The sequence below is a fragment of the Vombatus ursinus genome, unplaced genomic scaffold (genome assembly GCF_900497805.2).
Source record: "Vombatus ursinus unplaced genomic scaffold, bare-nosed wombat genome assembly UNPS02015016.1, whole genome shotgun sequence".
NCBI classification, from domain to species: Eukaryota; Metazoa; Chordata; class Mammalia; order Diprotodontia; family Vombatidae; genus Vombatus; species Vombatus ursinus.
In genome coordinates, this window is record NW_020954794.1 from 1,012,844 (window position 1) to 1,040,458 (window position 27,615).

The window sequence follows — 27,615 nt, forward strand, 5'->3', positions numbered from 1 at the left end:
CCCAACATGGGTCATGGGAGGACAGGTAGAGAAGATCACTGCCACTTTGGAAACCTCATCCCTGACCAAGAAGGAGTATGAGGACAAAACTAGATCAGTGTAGCGGTGAGAGAGAAGGGGAATGGAAACGAGGGTGGGCCAGGGGACGCAGACATGGAACATGCTGCAGGTGGGGCAGGGAGGAGAAGCAGGGACAAGATGGCGGACTATACAGAAAGGCAATGCCATGGGCACATCAGCCGAAGCCAGCTGGCCCTCTAATCAGATCTTCCTTGTAAGGGGATGCTCCATCTTGTCTACCAACCAGCCTGGGCCCCTGCTCACTTCTTCTGAAGGTGCACGGCCACCTCGGATTTCCGGAAGCCATCCAGATGGTAGAGGCGCGAAGCCAGTTTCCAAGCTACTTGGTCAGAGCTGACCCCATTGGCAACCTTGTCTTTAGCCTCTGGTCTCTGCCCTTCTTCCTGGGGCTCTGTTTGGGACTCGGTGCTTTTAAGATGTCTGAAAAGAGATAGAAGGAGAGGACCTTGAGGATAAAGCTATAGACCTAAGGCAGACCACTGAAGAATCACAGGCCTAGGTTATCTCTGCTGCCGCAATATTCATGCTGCTAACGAAGGCGCAACGTCTAATATCAGTCCCAGGCCAGAGGACCAATCTAGGCCTCTGAGGAGGGATCTCTGAGGATGAGCATGACCCAAGGCCAACTGCGATAGGGAGGACAGCTTCAGGCACAGATTATCCCAGCCCTCAAGCCCCGAAGCACATAGGCAGAGCAGTAGATAGAGCAATAGACTTAGAGTCAGGAAGACCTGAGTTCAAATTCATCCTCAGACACTTATTAGCAGTGTGACCCTGGGCGAGTCACTTCATCTCTGTTTGCCTCAGTTTCCTCAGCTGTAAAATGGGGATAATAATAACATCTACCTCACAGAGTTGCTGTGAGGATCAAGTGAGATTATTATTATAAAACACTTAGCACAGTGCCTGGCATATAGTAAGGACTATGTAAATGTTAGCTATTATAATTATAATTATTAACTTCTCAGGACCTTAGTTTCTTCATCTATAAAATGAGGGTTGGGTTCTCAGGTCCCTTTCAGCAGCGAGTCTATAATCCTGCCCCTGTCATGAAGGGGACCCAGCTCTTGTAGGGTCTGAATAATTAATAATAATAGCCAACATTTTTATAATGATTTAAGGTTTGCAAAATGCTTTGCATATGTGATCTCATCTGATCCTCACGACAGCCCTGTAAAGTAGGTGCTGCTATTTCTCCCATTTTACAGATGAGAAAACTGAGGGATTAAGTGACTTGATCATGAGTCCATATGGAACTGATCAGGAAAAAGCTGGATTGAATCTGAGAGGAAGTAAAATCTAGCCTATTCCTTCAAACCTTCGCTGACAGTGCTCACGACTTTCCATCCGCCTGCGCTCAAAGATGTTCAGGAACGAAAAATAAACCAGTAAACAAGCCTGAAGCTCAAGATTTAGGAGCTCCCGTCTTTCCAGCTTGTGGTCTTCCTCCCCCTCCTCCTCCTCCTCTTCCTCCTTCTCTTCCTCTTATTCCCTAGAAGCCTCCAAGTTGGGGTGGGTAGCATGGGAGCATATGGACAGGCATGACAGCAGAGAGCCTGGCTCAGCCCCAGGAGGAGGAATGATACAGGGAGCACACAGAGAACTGCCTCTCTTTCCACGAGACTCCTCCGTGTAATGAGACATGTTTTATTTGCATCTGTGAAGTAACTACAGCTAATGCTTATGAGCTAATTGCTTCTACATAAGCAAAAGAGCTAGCTTCTCTGGCTCCTCTAGGAGAGACAAAATGGCCCTGGGTCCTGGAGAGCAGATGATCAAAAGGGATTCAGCATCCAAGCGGGAGGCAAAGGATAATTAGGGGAAATGGTTTGGAGGAAGCTGGGCTCCTGGAGAAATTTTTTCCTTTGCTGGTAGCTAAGGGAACTAGGCCCAGACTCAACCAGGAGTAAGAATAGAAGATTAGGAAAGAGATATCAAGGGAGTTAAAGTAGGACAGTTCAGCCTGGGCCTCAGATAGCCAAAGACGAGAAGTAGGAAGAGAATACAGACTTCATGGGGAAAAAAGCTGGAGTCAGAAACAAGGAATTTCATTGTTTGGTTGTTGTCCTTCATTCCTGAAGAGGACCAAAATGACATCACCGTGTTAAAGTCAAGTTACAGTGCGTCCGACTGTGTCTGATCAGACCGATATAAGCTCGTAAGGCTCTACACCGCAGGTCAGGCACAAATAGCCCGTGTGAACATTTGGGGTGGATTCTCTAAATTTGTGCATCTTGAGTTTCTTTTGAGCCATTTTAATTCCGCTTTGCTCATAGAGCCCAGCACCTTCTCTGATGAGGGCACACTATGCTGGGTGGTCCTGAGCCAGTGTCTCCCATGTCACAAATCAACTCCAAAGTTCTTAACAGAGACCTTAAGAGTGTCCTTGTAGGGGCAGCTAGGTGGTACAGTGGATAGATCACCGGCCCCGAAATCAGGAGGACCTGAGTTCAAATCCAGCCTCAGACACTTGATACTTACTAGCTGTGTGACCTTGGGCAAGTCACTTACCCACATTGCCTAGCCAAAAAAAAAAAAAAAAAAAGAATGTCCTTATATCGTACCTTCTGACCACCATGTTTGGCTGGCCCTGTGTGAGTTCTCCATAAAATAGTCTTTTAGGCAAGCTTATATGCGGTACTATCTATTTGGAATGATGGTCCAATAGGGCTTATGCCCTGATCAAACTTCAGTTCTCTACAATAGTAATTTTTATTGCCCTCAAGAATGATAAGAAATTATAAGGATCATAAGAAAAATAAGATAATGATAAGAAAGGATAAGAAAATAATAAGAAAAAAAGAAAAGTATATTAGGTAAGAAAAGAAATCTTTTGTATAAACACTTGTGATAAAAAGCAGACATCCAAGTCTGTAAGAAATTGTCACAAATTTGAAAGAGTAAGGCCCATTTTCTAACAAATAAATAGTCAACAGCTAGTTATCAAAAGAAAAAACCTACATTAATAATTAATATTAATTAATTAATAATTAAACTTATTCAATCTCTAATAATCAGATGCAAATTAAAGTAGCTTTGAGATGCCATCTTACACAGCAGAGGAGGTGAAAAAAGCTCATGACAACAAAAAAACAAACGATTAAAATTTAGAAATCCAATGCTGGTGAGGCTGTGGAGAAATAGGCACAGAATTTGTAGAGCTGTGAATTGCAATCTGTTTGAAATCTGTTTGAAAAGCAATATGGAACTACACAATAAAAGCTACTTTTCATAGCCTTTTGAACCAGTGATCCCACTGCTAGGGTTGTGTTGTAAGGATTTTAATCATAGGAAAAACCTGTTTCTCTTTATACAAGCGTCCTTTAGCAGCACCATTTGCAATAGCAAAAAGCTAGAAACAATCCATATGGGCAGGAATGTCTAGAAAAATTGGGAAATATAAATGTGATGGAATGTCATTTTATCATAAGAAATGACAGACATGAAGAGTATAATCAAATGAGAACATATGTAAAGTACTTCACAAACCGTAAAGCACTATGTAAACAGTAGCTTTGACTATTATTACAAAGAAATGGAGGGAGATTTATAGGAAATGATACAGGGTGAGGAAGGCAGGAACAAAAAGTATGTACAAACTCTGGAAATTAAAAGGAGTTGTAACAGTAACTCAGTCCAGAAAAAAAAAAAAACTCAGATGAAAAAATAGGACGGTTGTGATTTTAAATTTCCTTTCACCAAACTGCTACTAAAGGAAATGTAAGTTTTGCATACGATTATGTTTGTGGCCACTTATTTTATTCTTTGTGCATTCAAATGTTTGTTTTTGTTGATAGTTACTAAGGTCAAGAAAAAATATATAAATTGCAAAGCATTTAAAAAAAAAGAAGAAATTTGATCTGAGAATGTGCTTTGTAGCAGGAGAGGGGGTTGAGGAAGAGAGAAAGGTGGGGGGAAGATATTAGTTTCCGGAGGCCATCTAACCACAGGAAGAGGCCACAAACCTGCAGAAGTCGGGGGTAAAGCCAGGCGTCTGAGCACTGGGGAGAGGCGGACAAAGCCCTCAGGTGTTGAGTGGGATAGGGGAAAGGTCACACTAATCTAGGACCCTTCATTTCCATTCTCTGTGACAAAATGGATTCAGGCATCCTCAAACACCCAAGGGAGAATGAGATAGAAAGAAGAGGGGAGAGACTTCTTTCTTCCCTCCCTTCCTTTTCTTTCCTTCTTTCCTTTATCCTTCTTTCTTTTTTCCTTTCCTTTCTTCCTTCTTTTGTTTCTTTCCTTCCTTCCTTTCTGAGATTTCCAATGAACGCTATGCTCATGGGATTGTGTTCTCCTATTACTCTATTCCTGTTACTGACTTTTCAGCCCCACCCTATTCAGCCCCCCATTTAGAAGCCCAAACAACTTGACTTCAATTCATGGGATCTCAGGGTACAAATTTAGGGACAGGCTGGCCAAAAAGGACCACAATCTCCTTACTTAACCTAGCTTGAGGCAGGTTACCACCCCAATCGGGCTCTTAAAAGCTTTGTTGCTTTGGATTTCAAAGCTGGACTTAAAGTCAGGAGAACTCAAATCCTGCCTTGAAGTCAGCCTCAGTTTCCCCATCTGCAAAATGAAGATAATAATAGTACTTCACAATATTGTTGAAAGAGTCAAATGAGATTATCTATGTAAAAATGCTTTGTAAACCTTAAAATGCTATGTTGCTATTTATCATCATCGTCATCATCATCATCATCATCATTATTTTAGGGCTCACATTCCACCAGCCTATAGTTTCAGCCCCAACCTTTGGGGTACTCAGGCCTCCTTTCCCGGCCACTGACGATCTTTACAACCACCATTTTGGGGTTCTGCTCTCCCCAAACTCCACCTGTATCACGTTGCCCTTCTCCAGGTCCTTTCTGCTTGATTAGACTTTTGCTCCCAGTTCAGGGTGGGGACTCAGGGGTGGGGGTAGAGGTTGTGCACCGAGCAGTACTGTCACCTCCCAAAGTGGACTTGAAGTCAGCAGAACTAGGTCAAATCTTGGCTCTGATCCGGGAACAGGGTAATGTCAGTCATCCTTAATTGTAAAATTGGTTTAATCGCACACACACTACAGGCCTTACGAGGTTGTTGTGGGAAAGGGCTTTCTAAGTCTTGAAGCACTGTATAAACATGCCTCGTAATGAGTTTCCAGCTGCTCAGCCTGTCTCAGTAACCTCACTGATTCTTCTTTCTTGTCTCTAATTTTTAACTTTAAAAAAAAAAAAGGCTATTTCTTAACAGCCAGCCAGCTTCCGCCCAATTGTGCTGTGATCTGTGCTGTGGTTTCTCATGATTTTATACCTTCTAGACTTTCCAAAAACCCTCCTTTTGCCTCTGTCTCCGGCAGATCCCACATCTGGGTCTTTGGGGGCACTTTTATAGCCCAGCTCACTAGGATTACCTTTCCCCTTCCCTTTCCCCCTCTTACTCCATCCTACAGGATAAAACATAATACATCACACACATTATATGCATTATAATTATTCCTATTAGTCACTCCCACTCCCACACCTCGCTGGGGAGGTGATTTTCCCTATACTTACTCTCTGGTGTTGGGGGGTGCTGGGCTGACATCCTGCTGGGCCTCCCCGGCCACTTCTACCTTGATTTCCTCTTGGCTCTCCACTGTCTTCCCTAGGGGCAGGGGCTCACTTGTCTTCAGGAAACCAGGATCTGCTTCCTCCTTCTCCAGGGACGAAGGGTAGGAGGCGGCAGCCAGCATTCTGCCCTCAGGGAAGGCACTGTCACGGTGAAAACTCCCCTCCAGTGGCTGCAGAGGGCTGGGGGTCAGACTAGGGCTAGGACTGGGGCTGGGGCTGGAACTGGAGTGAGCACTGAGACCTCCGACACCAATTCTTAGGCTGCCAGGCTCCTGAAATGAGTCAGGTGGTGCCCAGGGGCCTGGAGCCAAAAGGCAAGTTGGCTCAGCATTGCTTTCACCTGGGGAAGAAGGTGAAGGTTTGGATGACCCTCCCCCTAATGCCTGGAAGATGCTCTCCCCACTTCCCCCTTCCCTATCCCCACTTCCCCCTTCCCTCTCCCTCCTCCCTTTTCCCTCCTCCCCACTCCTTACCCTGTTTCCCCCTCCCCTTAACCATCTTCTGCTGTCCTTTGTTTTTTCCCTTTCTCCCCTTCTTTCCTCCTTCCCTTCTTCTCTTCCTCCTCCCTCCTTCCTCTTCCCCTTCTCCTTAACCTGCTTTCCCCTTAACTGTCTTCCCCTTTCCTTCCCTTTTCCCTCTCTTCTCTCTTCCCTTCTTTCCTCCTTCCTTTCTTCTCTTCCCCCTTCCCTTCTTCTTCCTCTATCCATTTTCCTCTTCCCCCTCTCCTTAATCTGCTTCCCCTTATCATCTTCTGCCCCCCCTCCCTTTTTCCTCTCTCCTTTTCCCCTTCCCCTCCTTTATTCCCCTCCTCTTTCCTCTCCCTTCTTCTCCTTCCTCTCTTCTTCCTCCTCACTTACCTCCTCCTCCTCAGTCCCCCTCCCCTGTCTCCCCTTCTCTCTCTTTATTCCCTCTCTCCTTTTTCCTGTCCTTCCTTCCCTTCTCACCTTTTCTCATCCCTCTTTTCCCTTTCTTCACTCTCTTCACCCCTTTCTTCCTTTGTTTTTTTAGTTCACCTACCCTTTCTTCCCCTTAATTTCCTCACTTTTCTCTTTGCCCTCTCTTTCCTTCTTGCCTCATCTCTTCCTCTTTACCCTTTCCCTTCCTTTCTCTGTCCCTCTCTTCCTTTCCCTCCTTCTCCATCTGAGCAGCATTAGCATCAACTCCTTAGGCCCTTTGTTTTGACAGCTTGCCTTTAACTGGAGCAACAAGGCATCCAGGGACTGGGAAACTACTGTCCCTCCGTATGGTTGCTTATGGAGGGAAGCGAGTTCCTCCAGGTGTGCCCTTCTTTCCCCTCCCTGCTCCCCAGTCTCAGGCCACCTGTGGGTCTTAGAGTTGTCCTCACTCCATCTCAGGCCCCAGGCCCCCTAGTCTGAGAGCTGTCCCCTGCCCTTCCCTGAAGTCAGTTTCCAAGCAAGGACTCACCTGGACCTCTCTCCTCCAGGCTGAGCAGTTGCTTGTCCACACTGGAGGGAAGCTCTGTGCTCCATTGGTGTGCGTGGCTGTCCTGGACCTAGGGGAGAAAATCCAAGCTCAGTTCCTTCGAGCTTGGTCACTTATGAGATCATCTAGTCCAACGCCCTCATTTTACAGGGGAGACAACTGAGGCTCAGAAGGAAAGTCGCACAGAAAGTTCACTGTGGAGCCAAAATTAGGAGTTGGCCCTCTGGAAGCTCGAGTCGCTCTCCACGGCCAAGTGAAGAAGATCTGGTGGCCAAGCAGAGGCGGCTGACTGGAAGTAGGGAGATCTACTGGGGGCGGTCCCTTTTTTCTCCCACCCAGAGACTGCAGGGGCAGCGCATTTTAGCTCAGGCAGATTGTGGGGCAGGGGGAGCCGAGAAGCACTGGAGTTTCATACCAGAGGGGATGATAAAAGACTACAGAGAAGGCATAGCACGGGAAGGTGGCGCCTAGCAGGAACTCTACAAACATTCGCTGAACTGAATGCTTATTTTGTTTCTCTCTTCTTTACCAAGGAGGATGATCTTCAGCTGGGGAGGAAGACAGGGTTAATGGGAAACAGAATAGCTAACATCCACCTACGGGGAGAGTTAGAGCAAAGCACTTTATTTACACCTTGCCATATTGATCCCCACAACAACCCCACAAAGTTGGTGCTGTTATTTCCCCATTTTACAGATTTGGAAATGGAGAGAGGGGCAATGATTTGACCCCAGAGTCTCACAGCTAATGAGTGTCTGGGGCAGGATTTGAACTGAGTTCATCCTGACATCCAGGACTCTATCCTTGTATCCCTGTAGCTGCCTCACCCAAGGTGTTGGGAAGTGGCAAGAATACATCTCACTGCCCTCTGGTCCCCAGTACTGGGGTACGACTATCTTATAACCCTGAAAACTTAAAAAAAAAACACTTGGAATCCTAATTATCGAGTAAGCAAGAGAAATGATCATCAGTAAGATTTACATAATGCTTTAAGGTTTGCAAAGCCCTTTATATATTTTCTCATTCAATCCAATAGGTGCTATTATTATCCCCATTCTACAGATAAGGAAACTGAAGCTGAGAGAGAAAATAAAATCATGATATTAGGAAAATGTGGAGAATAGGAAAAAAATGTTCTAAGAATGAGAAAGGATAAATGTATTGTTTTTTTTTAAGTTGGGAAGGAAGAGTGGCTTCTTCAAATTCCAGAACATTAAAGAGAGGCTTATGAGCACTTAGAGAAATAATGACATCTAAGAGTGAGTGTGGATTTAGCTATAGCAAGTCATACTGGACTAACTTCATTTTCTTTTTTGACGGGGTAGCTAGACTGTAAAATCAAGGGGATAGCACCAATACTGCACTGTTCACCTGGTCTTTAAAGGGCATTTTTAAAAGTCCTCCATGATTTTCTGCTAGAACTCTGCTCTGAGGCACAGCTATCTATGAGGCCATTGTCACAGCCCCAGCTACATCCACTTTCAGCTCCAATGGGTTGGATGGTGGACACTGAATTTCTTGTTTGGGAGACAAATTCCCAGACTGCAAGGTTTAGTCTCTTTCCTCCTCCCTCCCCTCCCAGTAGGGTGATTCTAAAAACTGATTCCAAAGTTTATTCTACTCTTTCCTTTTCCAATCTGTTTAAATGATTTGAATTTCTTTTGCCAGCTAAAAGAAAAAAAAATTGATCCATCTAGCTCCTATTGATATCTCTGATGCCTTATTTGTTAATAGGGCAAAAAGTGTGGCCGGCAATGTCCAATATTTCAAAATTGGGGGCCAGAGGAGAGAGAGAATATTTCTGTCATGGATGAATTTCACCTCCAACCCTATAACCAGGTAAACAAAAAAAAGTTATAGAAGTAAAGCTTAGCTCAATCTAAGGAAACACTTCCTAACAACATGAACTGTTCCAGAGTGGAAAGGACTGTCTTGGAAGGTGATGAGTGCCTCATCGATGTAAGTTTTCAAGTAGAGTCGGGATAACAATTCATTGGGCATTTTGCAGAAAGGATTCCTCCTTAGGTTTGGGTTCTACTAAATCAGGGGTTCTTAATCTGGGGTCTAGAGACCCCTCAAGGAACCTGTGGATAGATTTTAGGGCATCCATGACTTTGAATGGGTAAAAAAATTTATATCTTCATTTTTACTCATCTCTAATGAAAAATGAGCATTTCCTTTGATTATGAATGTAGACAGTAGAGCATCATTCTGAGAAAGGGTCTATCAACTTCATCAGATGACCAAAGGCGTCCGAGACAAAAGAAAAGGTTAAGAGCCCCTCCAACGGATGGTCTCTGAAGTCCTTTTCCGAGATACTCTGATTCTGTGATTTTCGAGTCCAACCCACTCGCTTTACAGAATTCGTACCTTGCCCAGAATGAACAGTTAGCCAGTGACTGAGGCAGGATGGATTACAGCTTTCACTCTGGGTCTGCTATCCTTTTCACTACAACATGCTGTGGAGGGGAACAGTTAGGACAGCGTCCCTCTGGGGTGGTAGGAAACCATCCCTCAGAAGAACCAGACAGTCCCCCTTAGAGTGGACTTCACCTCCTTCAGGGGAAAGAAGCGATGAGGGGAGCTGGATTCTGCACCAGATTCTGATCAACAAAGAGATGGTGCCTGGAGTGGAAACCATGGCAACCAGATGGCTTAGGGCATAGAATGCATAGAAAGACAGCGCTTTCCACTTTGGAATAGTTCATGTTGTTAGAAAGTGTTTCCTTAGATTGAGCTAAGCTTTATTCCTATAACTTTTTTTTTGTCTATATAACCTATCTGGTTATAGGATTGGAGGTGGAATGCATCCATGACAAAAATATTCTCTCTCTCCTCTAGCCCCCAATTTTGGAATATTGAACATTGCCAGCTACACTTTTTGCCCTATTAACAAAATAGGCAGGGAGACCCGCGTTCAAATTCTGCCTTAGACCCATACTAGCTGCATGACCCTGGGCAAATCATCATTTGCTTCATTTGGAAAAAGAGGGTACTAGTAACAGCTCCATCCTAGGGTTGTTTTAAGGTTAAAATGAAATCTTTGTATGGTATACACACACACATTAACATCACACACACACATATATATACACATAAATATACACATATATAATTTGAATAGCATATTCATATAGTACCTCTATGAATGACAGCTATACTATTACTATTTTTTGGAGTCAATTGGGGTTAGGTGACTTGCTCAAGGTCACCCAGCTAGTATGTATCTGAGGCTGGATTTGAACTCAGGTCCTCTTGACCCTAGGGCCTGTGCTCTATCCGTTGTGCCACCTTATTATTGATATTATTATAAACAACAAGAATCTTAGGAACGGAAGGTAAGGACTTTCCTTTGGGTAATTGTATCACAGTGTCTGGTCTGCACACCTTTAGCTATAACCTCTAATGAATCTGGAGAGCACACCCTTATCCTGTGCCTTATCTACTCCCCGACCTCTGTACTCCTTCAGTCGAGCCCGTGGTAGATGTTTCCGCTAGAAAACTAGGAGAGGAGCCCAGGGCTTCCAAAGGACAGGGGGTCTCCCCCTGCCAAGCATGTATTCCATGTCTCAAAGAGTGGAAGGACCATGTCCAAGGGCACTATGATCTGAGACCAGCGTTGCTGTTACTCTCGGCCCCACCCTCTCGTGCCAACCAGCTTAGCTTGAGTTCTCATGGGCAGACTCAACCCTTTTTCTAAGACATTGGCTTCTTCCTTACCGACAAGGTCTCCTCCACCATCACGGGACTGGAGACGGAGGCAGGCACACTGGGACAATCCTGTTTCGCCCAGCACTGATAATGCAGTTTATAGGTTGGCACCGGGTACAAGGGGTCAGGCTCTCTGTCAGGATCAGCTACCCCAGCCACTGACTCGGGCTTATTCTCTAGGTTCCGAGAGTCCTCTTCTCCCTTGAGCAGGGATGTCTGGGTCCACTGAATCTCTGGTTCGAACCTCTCTTGCTCACTCCTCTCTTCTCCCTCCAGTACTGCGAAGCTCCAACAAGGCTCTTCATGAGCACTAGTGACCGAGGTGGGGCTCTCTAGGAAGAGAGGATTGTCAAAGAACAAACTCTCCTCCTCTTCCCCCCACTCCACAGGAGAACTGAGGGGCTGGTCCTGGGGAAACTCTCGGGGCTCCTCCTCCGGCCCGCTGCTGTCTTCCCCAGAGTCGATGCCCTGGTCTTGGGAATTTTGCCCACGTGGGGAGAAGCTTGGGGGCTCTATGGGGGAAGGTATGCAGCGCCTTAGCTCTTCTCGGAACACATCTGTCTTTTCCAGCTCTTCTTCCAGGTCAAGGACGCACATCTGGGCCTGGAGGATGCCAGCCCAGAACATGACCTGGGTGGAGTTGTTCTGGCTGTCTCTCCCGGAGTGACGGCGTTCTCTTGGAGAACTGGGTGAGGCATCCCTATTTGATCTAAGGTAGTGTTCTGCAAGAGGTAACATCTGTGGGCTGTTGTTAGCACTGGAAACATCTTGGTTTGCTGGACCAAAAACCCAGGTTTGGTCCATGCAAGGTCCAGGAACCTCTGCAGGCTCATAGACTCCCCTTGGGGGTTCTCCAGAGACTGGCTGAAGATTCTCCCCCAAGTGGGGCAAGTGATAACCCATGGACTGAGGATGACTGGGGAGCCCTTGGCCATCCATCATCCCAGACAGTGTAGCAGCAGGCTGGGAACCTCCTGCCTCCTCTGCCTACAATCCCATTGTCCTTTCTGAGAGCAGGGCAGGTCAGAGAAGTCCCCGGGATGCACGTGCTTCTACCCTGTGAAACCAAAGCAAACAACAGTTAGTGAACTCTGGGTTAGATCCGCAAAGCCTCCAAGGAAAATCACACCCCTGAGAGGGCGGGGACTCAGAAGAAAACAGAAAAGAATGGGGTAGCTCAAGCCCAAGCCTGGTGTGCTCCCTGGGGGAGGAGGCAGAAGGCAGGTCAACTTCCAAGGAAGGCTAGAGAACCATTTGTTGGGTGTATGTGTGTGTGGAGAGGGGGGTGAGATTCCCGCTCAGGCAGAAGTTAAATGAGAGGGTACCTTCCAAATGGAATTTGGCTTGCTTCCAGAAAATCCTGTGGATTTTCTTCCATTTATCCTGTATATAGCTTGTTTGTACCTAGTTATTTCATGTTGTCTCCCTCATTAGAGTGTAAGCTTACTGAGGGCAGGGACCCTCTTTTGCCCTTCTTTGTATCCTGAGCCCTAGCACAATGCTTAGCACATACTAGGTGCTTAGTAAATGTTTGTTGACTGACTTCATGGAATCAGAATCTGAGAATAATAAGGGACCTTGGAAATGATTTATTCCAACCTTCCATCCATTTCAGGCATCTTCTCCTCCTCCTCCCTCCATGTGACAAACCTGACTGGGGTGGGGGACATCCAGCCCCTCCTTAATACTTCCTTCCTGTCCTTCCCGTCATCCTTCAGCTTTGTTATCTTCCCATTGGGGTAAACTCTCAGAGCCAGTTTCTCAGGGAACCTCACTCAACTGGATCTTCTAGTCAACAACAAATGCTCATTAATCACCTAAATCCTGCTCTGACACTTGCTAAAGGCAGCATGGTGTGGAAGAGCGAATACTGGGATTGGAGTGATGGGTTTGAATCCTGCCTCAGACAGTTCCTTGCTATCTAACCTTGGGTAGGTCACTCAACCTTTCTGTGCCTCAGTTTTCTCTTCTGTGAATGTTGGCCTAGGTGATCTCTAGGGTCCCTTCTTAGTCACTTTATCTCTTCTAAGCCTGAAGCAGCTCACTAGGATGCTGTGACCTGTGCTCGTGGAGAGAGTGCCAACATCCTGCAAACCCTGGGACCTTGCTTTATGGATCTCTCCCCTTACTGGCTGTGTGACCTTGGGCAACTCACTTCCCCCATCCCCAGGTTCCTCATCTGTAAAAGGAGGGGACTGGACCAGATGGCCTTGGAGGTCCCTTCCAGCTGTAGCTCCGATCCTAGCTGGGGAAACAAAGATAAGACACAGACTCTGAAGGAATCTACAGTCAGATGGCGAGATGGGGTGGGAAGAATCAGAACTTCACTAATGCAAAAGGGGCTGGGTCTCTCCCGGAGCCTGAAGAGTGCAGCCTAGCAAGAACTCTCTAAGCAGCCCCTAACTGGGGGACACTAGACTTTTTATGTCAGATCCACGCATCCAAGCAGACCAGAATTTGGCTGCCTGGGGAGGCAATGAGAAGGCACTTCTAGCAGACGGCCACCAGGTGGCAGGCAGGAGCTGACAGAAGACAGGAGGCCTCTTGAGGGCTTCTAGACCCAGACCTACAGAGGACCTTAGCGCCTCACTCAACCTGGTAGTTTTTACAGTTGAGGAAACTGAGGCCCGGGGAAGTCAGGCGACTTCACCACGGTCATACAGGCAGTTGGTGTAAAAGGTGGGATTTGAACCCAGGCCCTTTGATTCCAGGCTCAGCGTTCTCTGCACGGAGAAGAGGGCTGGGAGGGCCAAGTGGACAGAGCACCAGGTCAAGACGCCTGAGCTCTGGGGCACCGTCGTCAACTTTGCCTCAATCGCCTCCTTACACAGTGAAAAAGAGCCTGCTTTGCTGACTATTGCCCCCGAGCCAAGTCAATGAGGAGACCCTTTGGGGTAAATTGAATGTGTGACAGTCATCTGTGCCCCAAACATAACATGACTTGCCCAAGGTCACCTCCTCCTGGCTTAAAGTAAGTGGACAGAAACATCTGGATAATATTCCCAGGGCCTCAAGACCATAGGTCCTCCAGGTCCTCAAGTGTGACAGCCCCAGGTTCCTTACCCTGGTCAGATCTATAGAAGGAAGGGGGCTAGACTTGACCCTTCCAGCTCTAAATAGACCATCCCATTTGCTTGATCTGGCTAAGCCTCAGTTTCCTTATCAGTAAAATGGGGATAACCCCTCACAGTACCTACCTCGCTGGGTTGCTGGGGGACTCAGCTGAGATGAAAAAGCCTTGGCAAACCTCAAAGCATCATGGAAACATCCGACGCCATGCAGACTTTTTGACCCTGGATCTGCCTGAGCCGTCTGAGGAAGCGGAGAGCTAAGAGATTCCAGACCTGAGCAAGACGGACGGCTATGGCCCCACCCGCCCAGTGGGCAACCCTCGGCCCCCAGGGGGGAAGGGCCTCAGCTCTCCGTGGGGCTTTCAGGTGTGCCAAGCGCTTTCTTCACATATATTAATTTATTTGAGCCTTATAGCAATCCCTTCGAGGTAGGTGCTATGCCCATTCTACAGATGAGGAAGTCAAGCCTGAAAGATATTATGTCACTTGTTTAGTTATGTACTTGTTTCGTGCAAGTTATGTGACTTGCACTGATGAGAATTAGCTGAGGCAGGATTTGAATTCAGGTCGTCCTGCACTCTATTCACTCAGCGGGCTCCCAATACAGAGCTCTTTGGCCCTGCATCAAAGACCACACTCAGCCCTCAGGCTTCATTGAGAATCATTCCCTGACCATGTGAGGCCTCATTCACTCGGTCCTGGAAACTTTCAGTTCCCTTGGACAAAGAGCCCCATGATTTCTCTGGACCCAGCCAAGGCTGGTGACTCAGAGGCTGGTTTTGCCCATCCCATTCAGGCGCATGAGGCCAGAGGAAATGAATCGGAGAAGTCCCTGAGCGGGGGAGAGACTCTGGACCCACGCTCCAGCAGGATAGGGAGCCGACCTTCCTGGGTGCAGGGACACACAAAGGAAGAAGACAGCGCATGGCGGTCAGACCTCTGCCCCCAGAGACAGAGACATCTCCCCGAAGGCCCCACATCCTGCCAGGAAGGAAAATTGTCATTTATGCAAATACAGTCATTGAGAGAGAGACAGAGACAGAGAGGGGAGGGAGGAGGAGGGGAAAGATTGGAGTGGGGGGGGAAGGGAGGGGAAAGAGATAGAGAGGGGGAGAGATAGAGACAGAGACAGAGGGGGAGGGAGGGAAGAGAGACAGATAGACAGAGACAGAGGGGGAGGGAGGGAGGGAGGAGAGAGACAGAGACAGAGGTGGAGGCAAGGAGGAGAGAGAAACAGAGGCAGAGAGACAGACACAGACAGAAAGAGACAGAGACAGGAGGGAGGGGAGTGAGAAAAGGAGAGGGAGGGAGGGAGAGAGAGAAAGGGGGGAGGGGAAGAGAGAAAAGTCTTTGAGGTGGAGGGTTCTTTGGGTATGTTTGGAGGGGACTTCCCCCCTCAAAGCCCCGATTACCAAGTCTGAAGGTCGAAAGCCAAGGTCAAAAAGAGGGATGGGAGAGGAAGGAGGAGGAAGAGGAGAAGGAGGAAGAAAAGGGAGAGGAGGAAGAGGAGGACAAGGTACCCAGCCACCTGCCAGCTGGGTGGGTCTCCTTAGAGGCTGCCTGCATTTTGTTTCCTCCCCCTAGGTGGTTGCCTGGGAAAGCACACCAAGCAAGTCCCCCCCCCCAGCCTGAGCCAAAGCGCCCCAAGCCAGCTGGGCCTGAGAAGAAGTTCCCCACCTCCCCTTTCTTGTTCTCACTCTCCCAGAAGCAGTGGCGCTGGAGGGGCTGCTGTGCCCTTAACCCCACCCCATAACACTGTACCTAACTAATAATAATGAAAACAATAAAAACAACAACATTTATGGAGCACTTTTAGCTTTACAAGGTACTTTAAATACAGTATTTCATTTAAAGCTCACAACCACCTTGTGACAAAGGTGCTCTCATTACTGCCATTTTGCAGATGAGGAAACTGAGGCAGACAGAAGTTGTGTGACTTGCCCAGGGTCACGCTGCTAGTACTGCATGAGGCAGGATTTGAACTTAGGTCTTTCTTACTCCTCTGGGCTCCCTGGGGGCCAATGTGCAGACCCATCTCCGTCTCCCTTCTTCTCTCCTTCCCCTTCCCTCTCAAAACATCTGATGTCATGATGGAAAAAGCAATTGATCTCTACAATACATCTGGCATTTGGGTCCTATTGAGTCCAGAGGTTTTTCCTTTGTGTCCTGGACCCAATGGGCAACCTGGTTAAGCTTAGGAACTCCTTCTTAGAATACTGTTTTTAAATGCATAAAATGTAATGTTATTGAGTCATTTCAGTTGTGTCTGACCTCATGACCCCATTTGGAGTTTTCTTGGCAAGGATACTAGAGTGATTTGCCATTTCCTTCTTCAGCTCATTTTATGGATGAAGAAACTGACGCAAACAGGGATAAGTGACTTGCCCAGGGTCACATAGTCTCTGAGGCTGGATTTGAACTCAGGTCTTCCTGATTCCAGGCCCAGTGCTTTACCCACTGCAACACAGGTGCCCCATAAAATCTAATACATAGGATTATAAAGGAAACCAATGATAGTGAGATAATTATTAAAACATATGTGTATATATATATGAACAAAATGAGTATGTAAGTATACAGAGCAGGGTTCTTAAACTGGGTGCTATAAACCTGTTTTTTACATATATATATGTGTGTGTGTGTATACATATATATTTCACATTTGTGTTAAATGCATATGTATTGCACATAACATGAGATACATGTACATACCACGTGTGCATATGCTGCAAATATATAACATGCTACATGTGTGTTTGTATATATACATGCATATAATGTGTTGCACATGTGAGATATATGTGTATACATGTATTCTCTCTCCCACAAGTTTATAGCACCGAGGTTAAGAACAGTGCTCTAATTATATAGCTGATCTCCCAGTTATCTGTCACCTGAACTCCTCATAATAGCCCCAACTGGTCTCCCTACTTCAAACATCTCTGCCCAAAATCTTCCTAAGTCACAGATAGGACAAAGGAAGGAGAAGGGAACTGTATCTATAAAGCACCTACTATGTGCCAAGAACTGTGCTAAACATGTCTTTTTTTTTAAAAAAACAAATATAATCTCATTTGATCTTCATAACAACTCTAGGAGGTAGGTGTTGTTATTAACTCCATTTTACAGATGAGGAAACTGAGGCAAGCAGAAGTGAAGTGACTTGCCCAGGGTCACGTAGCTAGTAAGTATCTGAAGCTGGATTTGAACTCAGGTCTTACTGATTTTAAGACCCAATGCACTAACCACTGTGTTCCTGGCTACCTCTAATGATCGTGACCACATCATACTCAAAAGACTAGTGGCTTTCTATTACCCTTGGGATAAAATATAATTCCTTTAGCTTGGCATTCGTGGTCTTCCACAATCGGGTTCCTACATATCTTTCTGGCTTTATCATACAATATTCTCCTTTACATAACCCACACTCCAGCTGAACTGGACCGCTCTTGTTTTCCCAAATTGGATGTCCTATTGCTTGCCTCCTAAGCCTGGAAAGAATTCCCTCCTTGAGGGCAGGGACGGTTTTTTTATTTTCCTTTGTGTCCTCAGTGCACCGTGCCTGGTACTTAGTAAGTGAGGGCTTAATAAATGCTTATTGATCGACTGATTGATTGTCATGTATAGAGGCTTCACACTCTGCTCCTTCCCTCTCCTCCTTCCCCGTGCCAGTAGAACAACTTCATAGGGATGAGGACTTTCGTTCTTCCTCACCTCATCATCAGCTCTTTAGCACATTGGTTGAATTTTGCAGCTGTTGAGTGGGAAACAGGCCAGGTTGTCTCAGGAAGCCCTCTCTTATCTGTTAATGGCTTCCCCAAGCTTCTGGCTGGGAATTCTCAAAGCACTAGGTAAACACCCCTCGCTTTTCATGCTATGACTGGGCACTCTTGTGGTCTGAGGAGGGGGCACTAGGCAGATGGATTTCCCAGATGCAATGACATGGTACAATCGTGGGTCACTTCCTGACAACTAGGGAGGTCACAGCCTCTAATGCAGACCCTGCTGCTCCGAACCTGCTGAAGGGCCTGGTTCGGGAGCCTGTTGGCCTTCATGGACTTGGAACCCCCATTCCCCATCTCACGTGGTTCTTTGTCCACTAGCCCTGGTCTTGCCTGTGGGGCCAGCCCTTGACCCTCATGCTCTGGATTGTTGAGTGTTCTGGTCTCAGGTGCATTAGGGAGAGCCCCTGGGGGCTAAGCTTCTGCCTTTGCTTCCCTTGATCTTTTCTTTGAATTCCTTTGGATTTCTTTGCAGGATCCCCAGCAGGTGGGGCAAGGCATTTCAGCCTGTTTATAACCAAGAGGGTCATGGTGGTGATGGAGGAGGAGGGCCTTTCTTTCCATCACAGAACCCTGGATGCTTGGCTGGGAGCCAGTACCCGGCGAGCACAGGAGAAGTGCTGTTGGTGATGTAGGCCGGAAGGAGTGGGGTGAGGGCTGGGAGGATGTGGCAGGATGCTCTCAGTGCAGGGTTAGATACCGAGTAGGCATTCAAGAAATACCTGCTAACCGATTGACTGTTGAGTCATCACATAACAGCTTTTCATCGTCTCCTAGCTGGGCTTTCTCACAAAATCATAGATTTAGAAATGGAAGGGACCTTAGAAGTCATTAAGACCTGCCTTTATTTTACAGATGAGTAAATGAAGACCCAGAGACATAAAGAGACTTGCCTAGGATCACATAGTAGTAAGCATCCAAGGCAGGATTTGAACCCAGATCTCCCTAATTCTAAGGCCGGAGTACTATCCACCCACCCATCTCAAGAACATTTCCCATAGGACTCTTTCCATATCCTTGATCTGATGTCCCTTGTCCCATTCCAGGCCCTTCCCAGTGCTGAAAGTGGATTCACATCACTCACCCCTCCAGAGCTGAAAGGAGTAAGTTGGCCTGGACCTCCCCAGGGAGCAGCTCCAACCTCCGTGTCCTCCCTGGTGAATGGGGCAGCGTTAGCAAGCTTCCGCCTTCCGCCCTCCAGCTCCCAGTCACCTCCCCCATGGTTCCCCCAAGAGCTCCCCTGTTCACACACTTCCTGCCTACAAGACGTAGCTTTGCCCAAAGACGGCCCACGCTGCCTCCTCTTCCTCTTTCTCCCTCTTGGCCCTCCCTGCTCTGCCCAATGGCTGCCCACCTGCCCCTGCACCAGGCTCAGAATTAGGGCCAGGCTTTGCCCTTCCCTAGTTTTCACAGGGGTTGGGGTTGGCAGGGAGGCAGGAGATAGTCACCATCCTCCCTCTCCACCCTGTGGCTCTCAATCATTACTGTGTCATCTCTGTTCCTCCACCTCTTACACTTCTCTGGGGGACTGAAGCGGTTGATGGAGGGAGGTTGGGTGCCCATTTTCTCTGCTTTCCCACACTGGAGTCCAGCTCTGGGGCTTTGTACCCAGCGTGTGTATGCTTGAAGCATGTGCCTGTGGGGTACTCCAGTCACCTCTTTCCTTTGCATGCAGACTTTTACAAAGACACACATATGATCTCACACCTCTTGGGTGGTAACAGGCAGAGACTGCCATCCTTCTTTATCAGAGGTGCACATGAAAGCGGGTGAAGTGACTTACCTAAAGTCAGTCTTGGAACCAGAGTAGAATTGGGGTCTTCTGACTCCCAGCCCAGCCAATGTTCTATTAAGGAAGTGGTGCAAGCTGGGAAATCTACCTTCTTTGAACCTTGCCCTCAGGCTGGGAGTCCTGATCTTTGTCCGATGTTTAGGTGGGTGGATTAAGAGCAATAGTGTATGGGAGGGAGGGGCATTAACAAATGAGACCCCCTAAGAGCCCTGGCTTGAGATCAGGGCTGCCCCCAGTTCCTTCTTCCATGACAAAAAGAGAAATAGTTCTTGGAGCTACAATGGGGAGAGCTCTCTAGGATCTAGGCCAGCCTAGACCCCACGATTGGGTCTAGATAGCACAAAGGCGTCCTTCTCTCCATGGGCCCCAGAACCAAGGCTGAGCTGACCATCAGGGCATCTCAAACTGTGATGGACCAATGGCTGTTACAAGTCTAACTGGATAAGTCTGTGATCCCATGAGCTACAATTAGGGCAAGGCAACTTGGGCCTCAGGGCACCGATACCCAGGGGGTGCATTTTTTCCCAGTGATTTTCTGGCCCATCAGCCCCATGACTTTCAGGCCTTTTCTAGGCCCGTGTCAAGATCCCCAAATCTACATCATGACACCTCATTTCCTTGCCTAGCCTTGTCCACTACTCACAAGGGTCCTGTCCCTGTCACACCCTTCTCTCAACATCCACCTTTGCCCAAGGCTTGCCTGTCACCTTTCCCCAACTAGCAATTATAAAAGGGTTGGACTCTCTTGGGGAGTGGTCTGCTTCTCCTCTGCTACAGCTGTCAGCTATGCTGCCTGGGCCAGATTGTCTACCCTACCTCCCCATCCATCCCTCTGCCCTTCCCAAATGAATTCACCCCGGGAGCAAGAATGACTGGTTAAGTCGGGCAAGTGACGTTGGATTTCCACTCCCCTGGGTCTTCCCTTCTTGCTTCAGGTCATGCAGAGTACAATCCACCTGCCTCAGTCTGTACTTGACGTGCAAACTGGACACACAGGCCCGCAGCAGGACAAAGCGCCACCCCCCCTTGCCTCTAACCCTTTCTTCTAGGAGCATAAGCTCACTTCCTGTTTGCTTAAAGAGGAAGTTGGGTGGTGGCAGGTAGTGAGTGCGGTGGAAGGGGCCTGAACTCTTGAGAGTTGCTCTATGGGGTGGAGGGAAGGGATTAGATCTCCTGGAGACTAGCCACCCAGGCTCAGCCTCAGGGTTCCTCGGCTCTTAGTCCATCACCATCAGATACATCCTCACACACACTTCTACAGGCCCTGAAAATAAGAGAAAGATCAGGGTTGTGAGCATCCAAGTGTCCTGACTCTCTCCTCAGATGTATTATCGAGTAACCTGGCTGGTCATTATCATCAGCCACGGGCCGTCTAGGGGTGATGAGGCAGGGGACATGGGCTAACAGATTCCAGCATTGCCCTGGGTCAACATGCTTCTAGAGGTGCTTCCTTTGGGTACTTGTCCTTTTTGAGAAGACCCCACTGAATCCACATCCTTCTGCTCATGGAAAGAGACTCACACTTGCCCAGTTTCCCTCCCACCCATGTGAATGGATTTCTCCCACTTCATGAAGTCCTTAATGTGCCAACTGGACAGGCAGGCAAGCAAAGCCCCACCTCTTACCTCTAACCTTCTCTGCTAGGAGCATAAACTTCCCCTTCTCCCATCTATCTGACCTCTCCTCCTCAGTCTCCCATGCTGGGTCATCATCTTTGTCCCATATGGGCAAATCTCACTACTGTTCTGGGCCTCTCTTCTCCTTCTCTCTCTATCTCTCTGTCTGTCTCTGTCTTTCTCTGTGATCTCACCAGCTGTCATAGGTCCAGTTATCTCTATGCAGAAGACTCCCATATCTATAGAACTAGCTCTCATCTCCCTCTTGAGCTCCAGTCTTGAATCTCCAAATGACTGTTGGAAATTTCTGCCTGGCTTTCCCAGAGCAGTCTTAAACTCACCGTTCCCCAGACAGAATTCATTACTACCCCCCTCTCCTCTCGTCTGACCTTCCCTGTCCTCTCAGTTATCCAGAATTGCACCTTCAGAGTCACCCTTTATCCCTCCCTCTCCCTAACTCCCTTCCACATCCAAACAGCTGCTAAATCTTGTCAGCTAGGTGGTGCAGTGAGCCTGGAGTCAGGAAGACCTGAGTTCAAATCCAGCCTCAGATGCTTTACTAGCTATGTGACCCTGGGCAAGTCACTTCACTGCTGCCTGCCTCAGTTTCCACATCTGTAAAATGGGGATAATACTAGCACCTACCTCCCAAGGTTATTGTGAGGATCAAATGAGAATAATTGTAAAGTGCTTTGCACAGTGCCTGGCACATAGTAAGTGCTACATGAATGTTAGTTATTACTAGGAACTGTTGTTGATTTTACCTCTATGACCTCTCTTGTATCCTGATTCTTGTTAAGACTATTATTCCTCTTCACTGGTACTCTTAAAATAGCTTCCTAATTGCTCTCCACTCTTCAACACATCTTGCACACAGCTGCCAAAATTATGCTCTTAAAACTCAGGTCTGATTATGACACTCCCCTCTTTAAGAACCTTCAATAGCTCCCTATTACCTCTAGAAATATAGATGTCAGGGTTTGGCATTTAAAGCTTTTCACAGTCTGGCTGCAGTCAATCTTTCTAGACTTCCCCTAACACACATTGTGTTCCAACTGCACCAGCAGATTTATTATTTCCTCTGCACATCATTGTACCCTCTGCAGCTTGGCACAGACCATCCATGATGCCTAGAACGTTCTCACTTCTACATCTTAGGATTCCTACTTTCCTCAAGGCTTAGCTCAAGTGCCACCTCCTCCAGGAGGTCCTTCCTAATTCCCTCTAGGAGGTTAGTCCTCTCTTCACCTCCCCAGAAATGACCTTGTGTGGACTTGGAATAGACTTTGTATTATATGAATTGTGTGCTGTACCTGTTGTTTCTTCTCAGTAGAAGGTTAGGGATTGTTACATTTTTGTCACCATTTCCCCAGTCCCTAGCACGGTGCCTGGCATACAACAGGTGTTTAATGAATGCTTGCTAAATTGAATTGAGAGCAATGTGCAAAAGCCAGTCAGGCTACTATATGAAGCGCCATTTACCCTGGGGTTGAATTTTTGCTGAAATGAATTAAATTAGACTCATAGCACTTCAGAATTGTCCAACTCTCTTATTTCACAGAGGAGCGCCTGAAGGCAAGAGAGAAAAGGCTTTGCCTGAGATCACACAGGTAGAAAGTTTCAGAGCTAGGTTTTAAATCTTTTTTTCAAATTGAATTGAATTGATAGGGTGCTGATTGCTGGAGAAAGAACCCTTTAGAGGCAGAGCAAAGGAAGGCACAACCCAAACCTCTTCGTCACCCCACCCATGCCCCTCAGGAAGGGAAGGAAGTGATTGCCTAGGAAACTCACAGAAGCTATGATCTCCTGGACTGGATTCCTAGTATCTGGAGGTAGGTGCAGTGACTTCTAAAAACCTCAAAAGTTTCATCCACATGGGAGCTCTCTGTTTTTTGGGATGTTGCAAGACAAATTAAGATTAATAACAACTCATATTTATAGGATACTTTAAGGTTGGCAAAGTACTTTACAAATGTTATTCCATTTGATCTTCACAACAGTCCTGGGAGAGTGGTGGTATCATTACTCCCATTTTACAGAAGAGGAAACTGAGGCCGAGGGAGGTTAAGTGATTTTCCCCAGGATCACACAGCTAATAAATGTCTGAAACAGGACTTGAACCCAGGTCTTCCAGAGTCCTGCACTCTATCCATGGTGCCTCCCAGTTTTAGAAAGGGATATGGTATCAGAGGATTTGGGTTCAAATCCTGGCTTTACCATTTACTATTTCTCTGTCCTTAGAGTTTGGGCTTCAGTTTCCTCACCTGCAAAATGAAGGGGTTGGACCCTGTGTCCAGTTCTAGGTATATGATCCTGTAAGTAGCAGAACCCTGATTATCTGATTCCAAATCGAATCCTAGAGAGTTACAGCCAAAGAACTAAAGGGCCTTAATTGGAGGCAGAAGAGGTTTTGTTTCATCTCCTCATTTTATCTATTGGGAAACTGAGACCAGAGGGAGAAAAGACCTGCCCAGAGTCCCAAGGGCCATGGTTCAGGGCCTATTAATCTCTTCATCTTCCTTCCTTTCTACTTTGCCACTGCCACTGAGCTGACAATGTTGGTTCTGAATTATATGAAAAACTTTTTGATCCAGCTGTGGTGAGGAGATGCGTGTGCGTGTGCATGTGTGTGTGTGTGAGTATGAGTGTGTGTGAGAGTGAGTGTGTGGATATGTAAGTGTGAGTGTGTGTGAGTGACTGTGTGAATATGTGAGTATGAGTGTGTATGTGTGTGTGTATATGTGAATATGTGAGTATGAGAGTATGTGAGAGTGTGTGTGTTTGTCTGTATGAATATGTGAGTATGTGTGTGAGAGTGTGTATGTATGTGTGTGTGTGTGTGTGTGTGTGTGTGTGTGTGTGTGTAAGGAGGGAGAAGGGTTCTTGATGGGTAGTGAGAGAACAGAACTCTGTGGCTCAGGGCTGTTGCTTGTGTGTCTCTTTGCTGGTCCTGTCTTTGGGGCTGGGTGTGTAACCAGGCCCCAGTCTCCCTACTCTAGTGCTGCCTGGCCTGTCTGCACATCTGTAGTCTAGGAGGTGAGTGTGCTAGGAAGGCTGAGGTTTCAGCAGATGCTTTATGTTCTGAAACATGTTCATGAGAGGAGGGACAGTGAGGAGTTCTGGATGCAGACCACCCCAGGGTCTTTTTTCTCTCTCTCCTGAAAATCTTCCTTTGCCTTATAGTCAAGATGGAGAAAAGGAGGAAGCTAGGATGAAGATGGAAGGGAAGAGCAAGCGTCTGTCTCCCTTATCAAAGGGTACGCGGTCCAATCTTGATGGATTTGGAAGCCAAGCCCTCCTCTTGATTAGCCAATGCTTGTCTGCTGTACTCAGGACAGAACGACCTTTGGGAAACAGGGATGTCCTTAAATCCAACTCACGCACAAGTCAAGACGTCACACATCACACACTGACGTCTTTGGTCCTCTTCAAAAACGAAGGGTGAACAACATAAAGAGGCAGCATAGGACGTGATGTTTTTACCCCTTACAAATCTGAAGCAGCACCATGGTCAGTTCATTCATTTGTATAATCATTTCCTACCTTGCGTCGGGGCAGCTAGGGGGCGCCATGGTGCACAGAGCGCTGGGCCTAGAGTCAGGAAGACTCATCTTCCAGAGTTCAAATCCAGCCTCAGACACTTACTAGTTGTGTGACCCTGAACAAGTCACTTCGCCTTATTTGCCTCAGTTTCCTCATCTGTCAAATGAGCTGGAGAAGGAAAGGGCAAACTACTCCAGTAGTAGTTCTCCGCCAAGAAAACCCCAAATGGGTCACAAAGAGTCAGACACAACTGAAAAACTACTCAACAACTTTTCCTCAAAGGCCTCAAGTTAAAGGGGTGGGGTGTCTCTCATAGTCTTTCTATTAAGCATCACCCCCTCTGTAATCCTCTTTTAAAATTTAAATAGAGGGGCAGATAGGTGGCACAGTGGATACAGCTCCAGCCTTGGAGTCAGGAGGACCTGAGTTCAAATCTGGCCTCAGACACTTGACACTTACTAGCTGGGTAAGTCACTTAACCTCGTTTGCCTCAACAACAAAAAAAAAAGCAAAAAAAAAATTAAATAGAAGAGATGTGGCACTCTACCTCCCTCCTTTCTTTGCAAAAAGTATATGTTATGGTATATACCTACATACTATGAGTATACAACAGCACATAGACTGTTGAACTTGGCCAACACATTGGTCAGTTTGGCTGAACTGTGTTTTCCTCTTTCTTTGTTATAAAGAATAGATTTTTGGGAGGGCAGAGGAGGGGAAAGGGATACATTGGGAAATAAAGGTGAAGTAAAATCTAAAGATATCCACAAAAATATAGATTTAAAAAATAAAAAAGTAAATATGTCTGGGAAGGATGACATGTTGAGTCCCTAAGAAGCTTATTGGGAATTCATTTATCAGATGCCTTGAGGAAGGGGAGCACTGGAGAGGATTCTGGGAAGGGTAGAGAAGGTACCAAGAAGAAAGTAAGTGATGGTGGTGGGAGAAGATGAATTTTCCCACTTCTCAATTCTGCCTCATTTATAGGTAGCAGATAAATCCCTCTCTTCATTCTCAGGCCCATGCTCTGAATTCTCTTGCCCTTTTCTATCAGGTTGGAAAAGAATGGCACAGCCTGGCCCCTTGGTACCCAGGCATCACAGGAGGGGAGGGAGTGGTGACTTTAGGTAGAGTGAGTGAGGGAACTACCAAGGAAGGTATTCCAGGTGCCTTAATAGGCATTAAGAAACAGGAAAAGCTTATGATTCTAATAATATCACTCATTTTGGGGAGGTAATGAGGCAAAATCTTTGAAACTCTGGGAGAGGAACAGAAAGGAAGGCTTGTTTTATGTCTAGGTGGGAGGAGTTAGTTGTGGCAGTATTTGTGGGGAAATGAAAGTTTCCCCTGCCCAAACATGCCTCCTTTACCACATTCCTATTACTATATCTGCTATTTCCACCATTAGCCACTCTTTAGGGTTAAGGCTTTGAAGGACAATGCTGAAGGATACAACTATTTCCTTGAGATATTGATGCATTCATCATTACTGGCCATTAACATCTTACCCTAAATTATTCACATTCAGGGAAAAGGGCTCTTAATCTGAGATCCATAAACTTTTTTTTTAAATAAAATTTTTGGTAGTTATTTCTATATAATTGGTTTCCCTTGTAATCCTATGTATTTGATTTTGTGCATTTGAAAACGATTCTGAGAAGGGGTCCATAGGCTCCCCCAGATTGGCCAAAGAGGTCTGTAACACAAACAAGATTAAGAACCCTTGGAAACAAGGCTTTCAGGGGAAGGGAACTGGGACCTTCAGGTTTGGATGGGATAGAAATAGAAGGAAAAAATCCAGAATATGGCAAGAATGGGGAGAGGCTACTAGAGAAGACAGGCCCAAGTGAAGCTGGAAGGCTTAGGCGAGGAGCAGGGCAGGCAGGGTATGCCCAAGATATGGAGTAGGGACAACACAGAGCACCATCTTAATGGATGTTTGTGGAGGTTCTGAAACATGAATGCTCTCCAAGGTCACACTGCCAGGAAATGTCAGAGGTGGGATTCTGACCCCAAGTCAGCTTTCTGAGCTCAGAAGGCTTACCTAGCACTTCCCTCCCAACAACCCGGGAGCTCAGCAGCCCAAGAAAGATCACCCTCAGTTTTTTTTGACAAGGAGACTGCCTGACTCACTGATGCCAAACAAGAATAGCCTGAGGGTCATGTACCCTTCTTTGGGGAGAAGAAAAATAGGAGGTTCCTTCCACTCTGTTCTCCCCACTGTCCCTCAAAGACATTTTGCAATTTCCTTCCTCCCCATCTTTGCTCAGGTCATCACCCCCTGCCTAGAAAGACTCTCACTCCTCTTCGCCTGCCCTTAGAGGCGCAGCTCCAATTCTTAGGCCCCTATTCAAGTCTGGATTTGGAATCAGAGGGCCTCATTGTAGGGCCTTGGGGAAGTCATTTCACCTGCATGTCCCCAGCCTTTTTGTCTGTAAAATGAGAGAATTGGAGTGGATGCCTCTAAGGTTCACTCCCAACTCTAAATAGTAAGATAGCCCAATCATAAAAACAATCCTCCTTTATTTCAGCTCAAATCCCATCCTCTCCAAGGAGTCCTTCCCCTTCCCCGCCAGCACCTTTCCAGCACATCCAAAACGTAAGTCTTAGCTTTTCCTCCGAAGCCTACTCTCTTCCGAACCTCCCTATTACTGCTGAGGGGTGTATGGGGTGTTCAGGAGGCCTAGCACTTGTGGTGTGAGGGCTGCTGTGCCCTTTCCAGGGCTGCACATCTACCTTTGGTGTCCACCTGTCCCCCAACTCTCACCAGTGGCTCTGAGAAGCCGTAGCAAGTGCGGTGGCCACACCCCAGGAAACTATCTCAGGAGATGGGCTAAACCAGGTTGAAGGTCACTGAGAGGCCTCAAACCTGTGAGTGAGTTAAGGGGATGTCTACTCTAAGTGTGTGAAGACCTCCCTCAGTGGAATGGGCGAATGAGAACAATGTTCTAATGGCCACGAAGGCTGCTGAAGCAG

General features: G+C 46.9%; 1 protein-coding gene across 2 annotated transcripts in view; it reads right to left on the bottom strand.

Annotated features, from left to right (window-relative positions):
• Positions 1 to 27,615, bottom strand: part of PSD4 (pleckstrin and Sec7 domain containing 4) — a 64,635-nt gene that overhangs the window by 12,119 nt on the left and 24,901 nt on the right. The window contains exons 1-6 of one of the 2 annotated variants that reach the window (XM_027845729.1): positions 19,472 to 20,531; positions 18,773 to 18,842; positions 10,845 to 11,892; positions 7,107 to 7,194; positions 5,625 to 6,021; positions 325 to 501 (exon numbers count right to left, since the gene is read on the bottom strand). In XM_027845729.1, the coding sequence (XP_027701530.1) occupies positions 325 to 501; positions 5,625 to 6,021; positions 7,107 to 7,194; positions 10,845 to 11,777 (1,595 nt within the window). In that variant the 5' untranslated portion in view covers positions 11,778 to 11,892; positions 18,773 to 18,842; positions 19,472 to 20,531. Of the gene's footprint in view, positions 1 to 324; positions 502 to 5,624; positions 6,022 to 7,106; positions 7,195 to 10,844; positions 11,893 to 18,772; positions 18,843 to 19,471; positions 20,532 to 27,615 lie in introns of those variants that run through there. The other variant, XM_027845730.1, reaches the window with a different exon arrangement.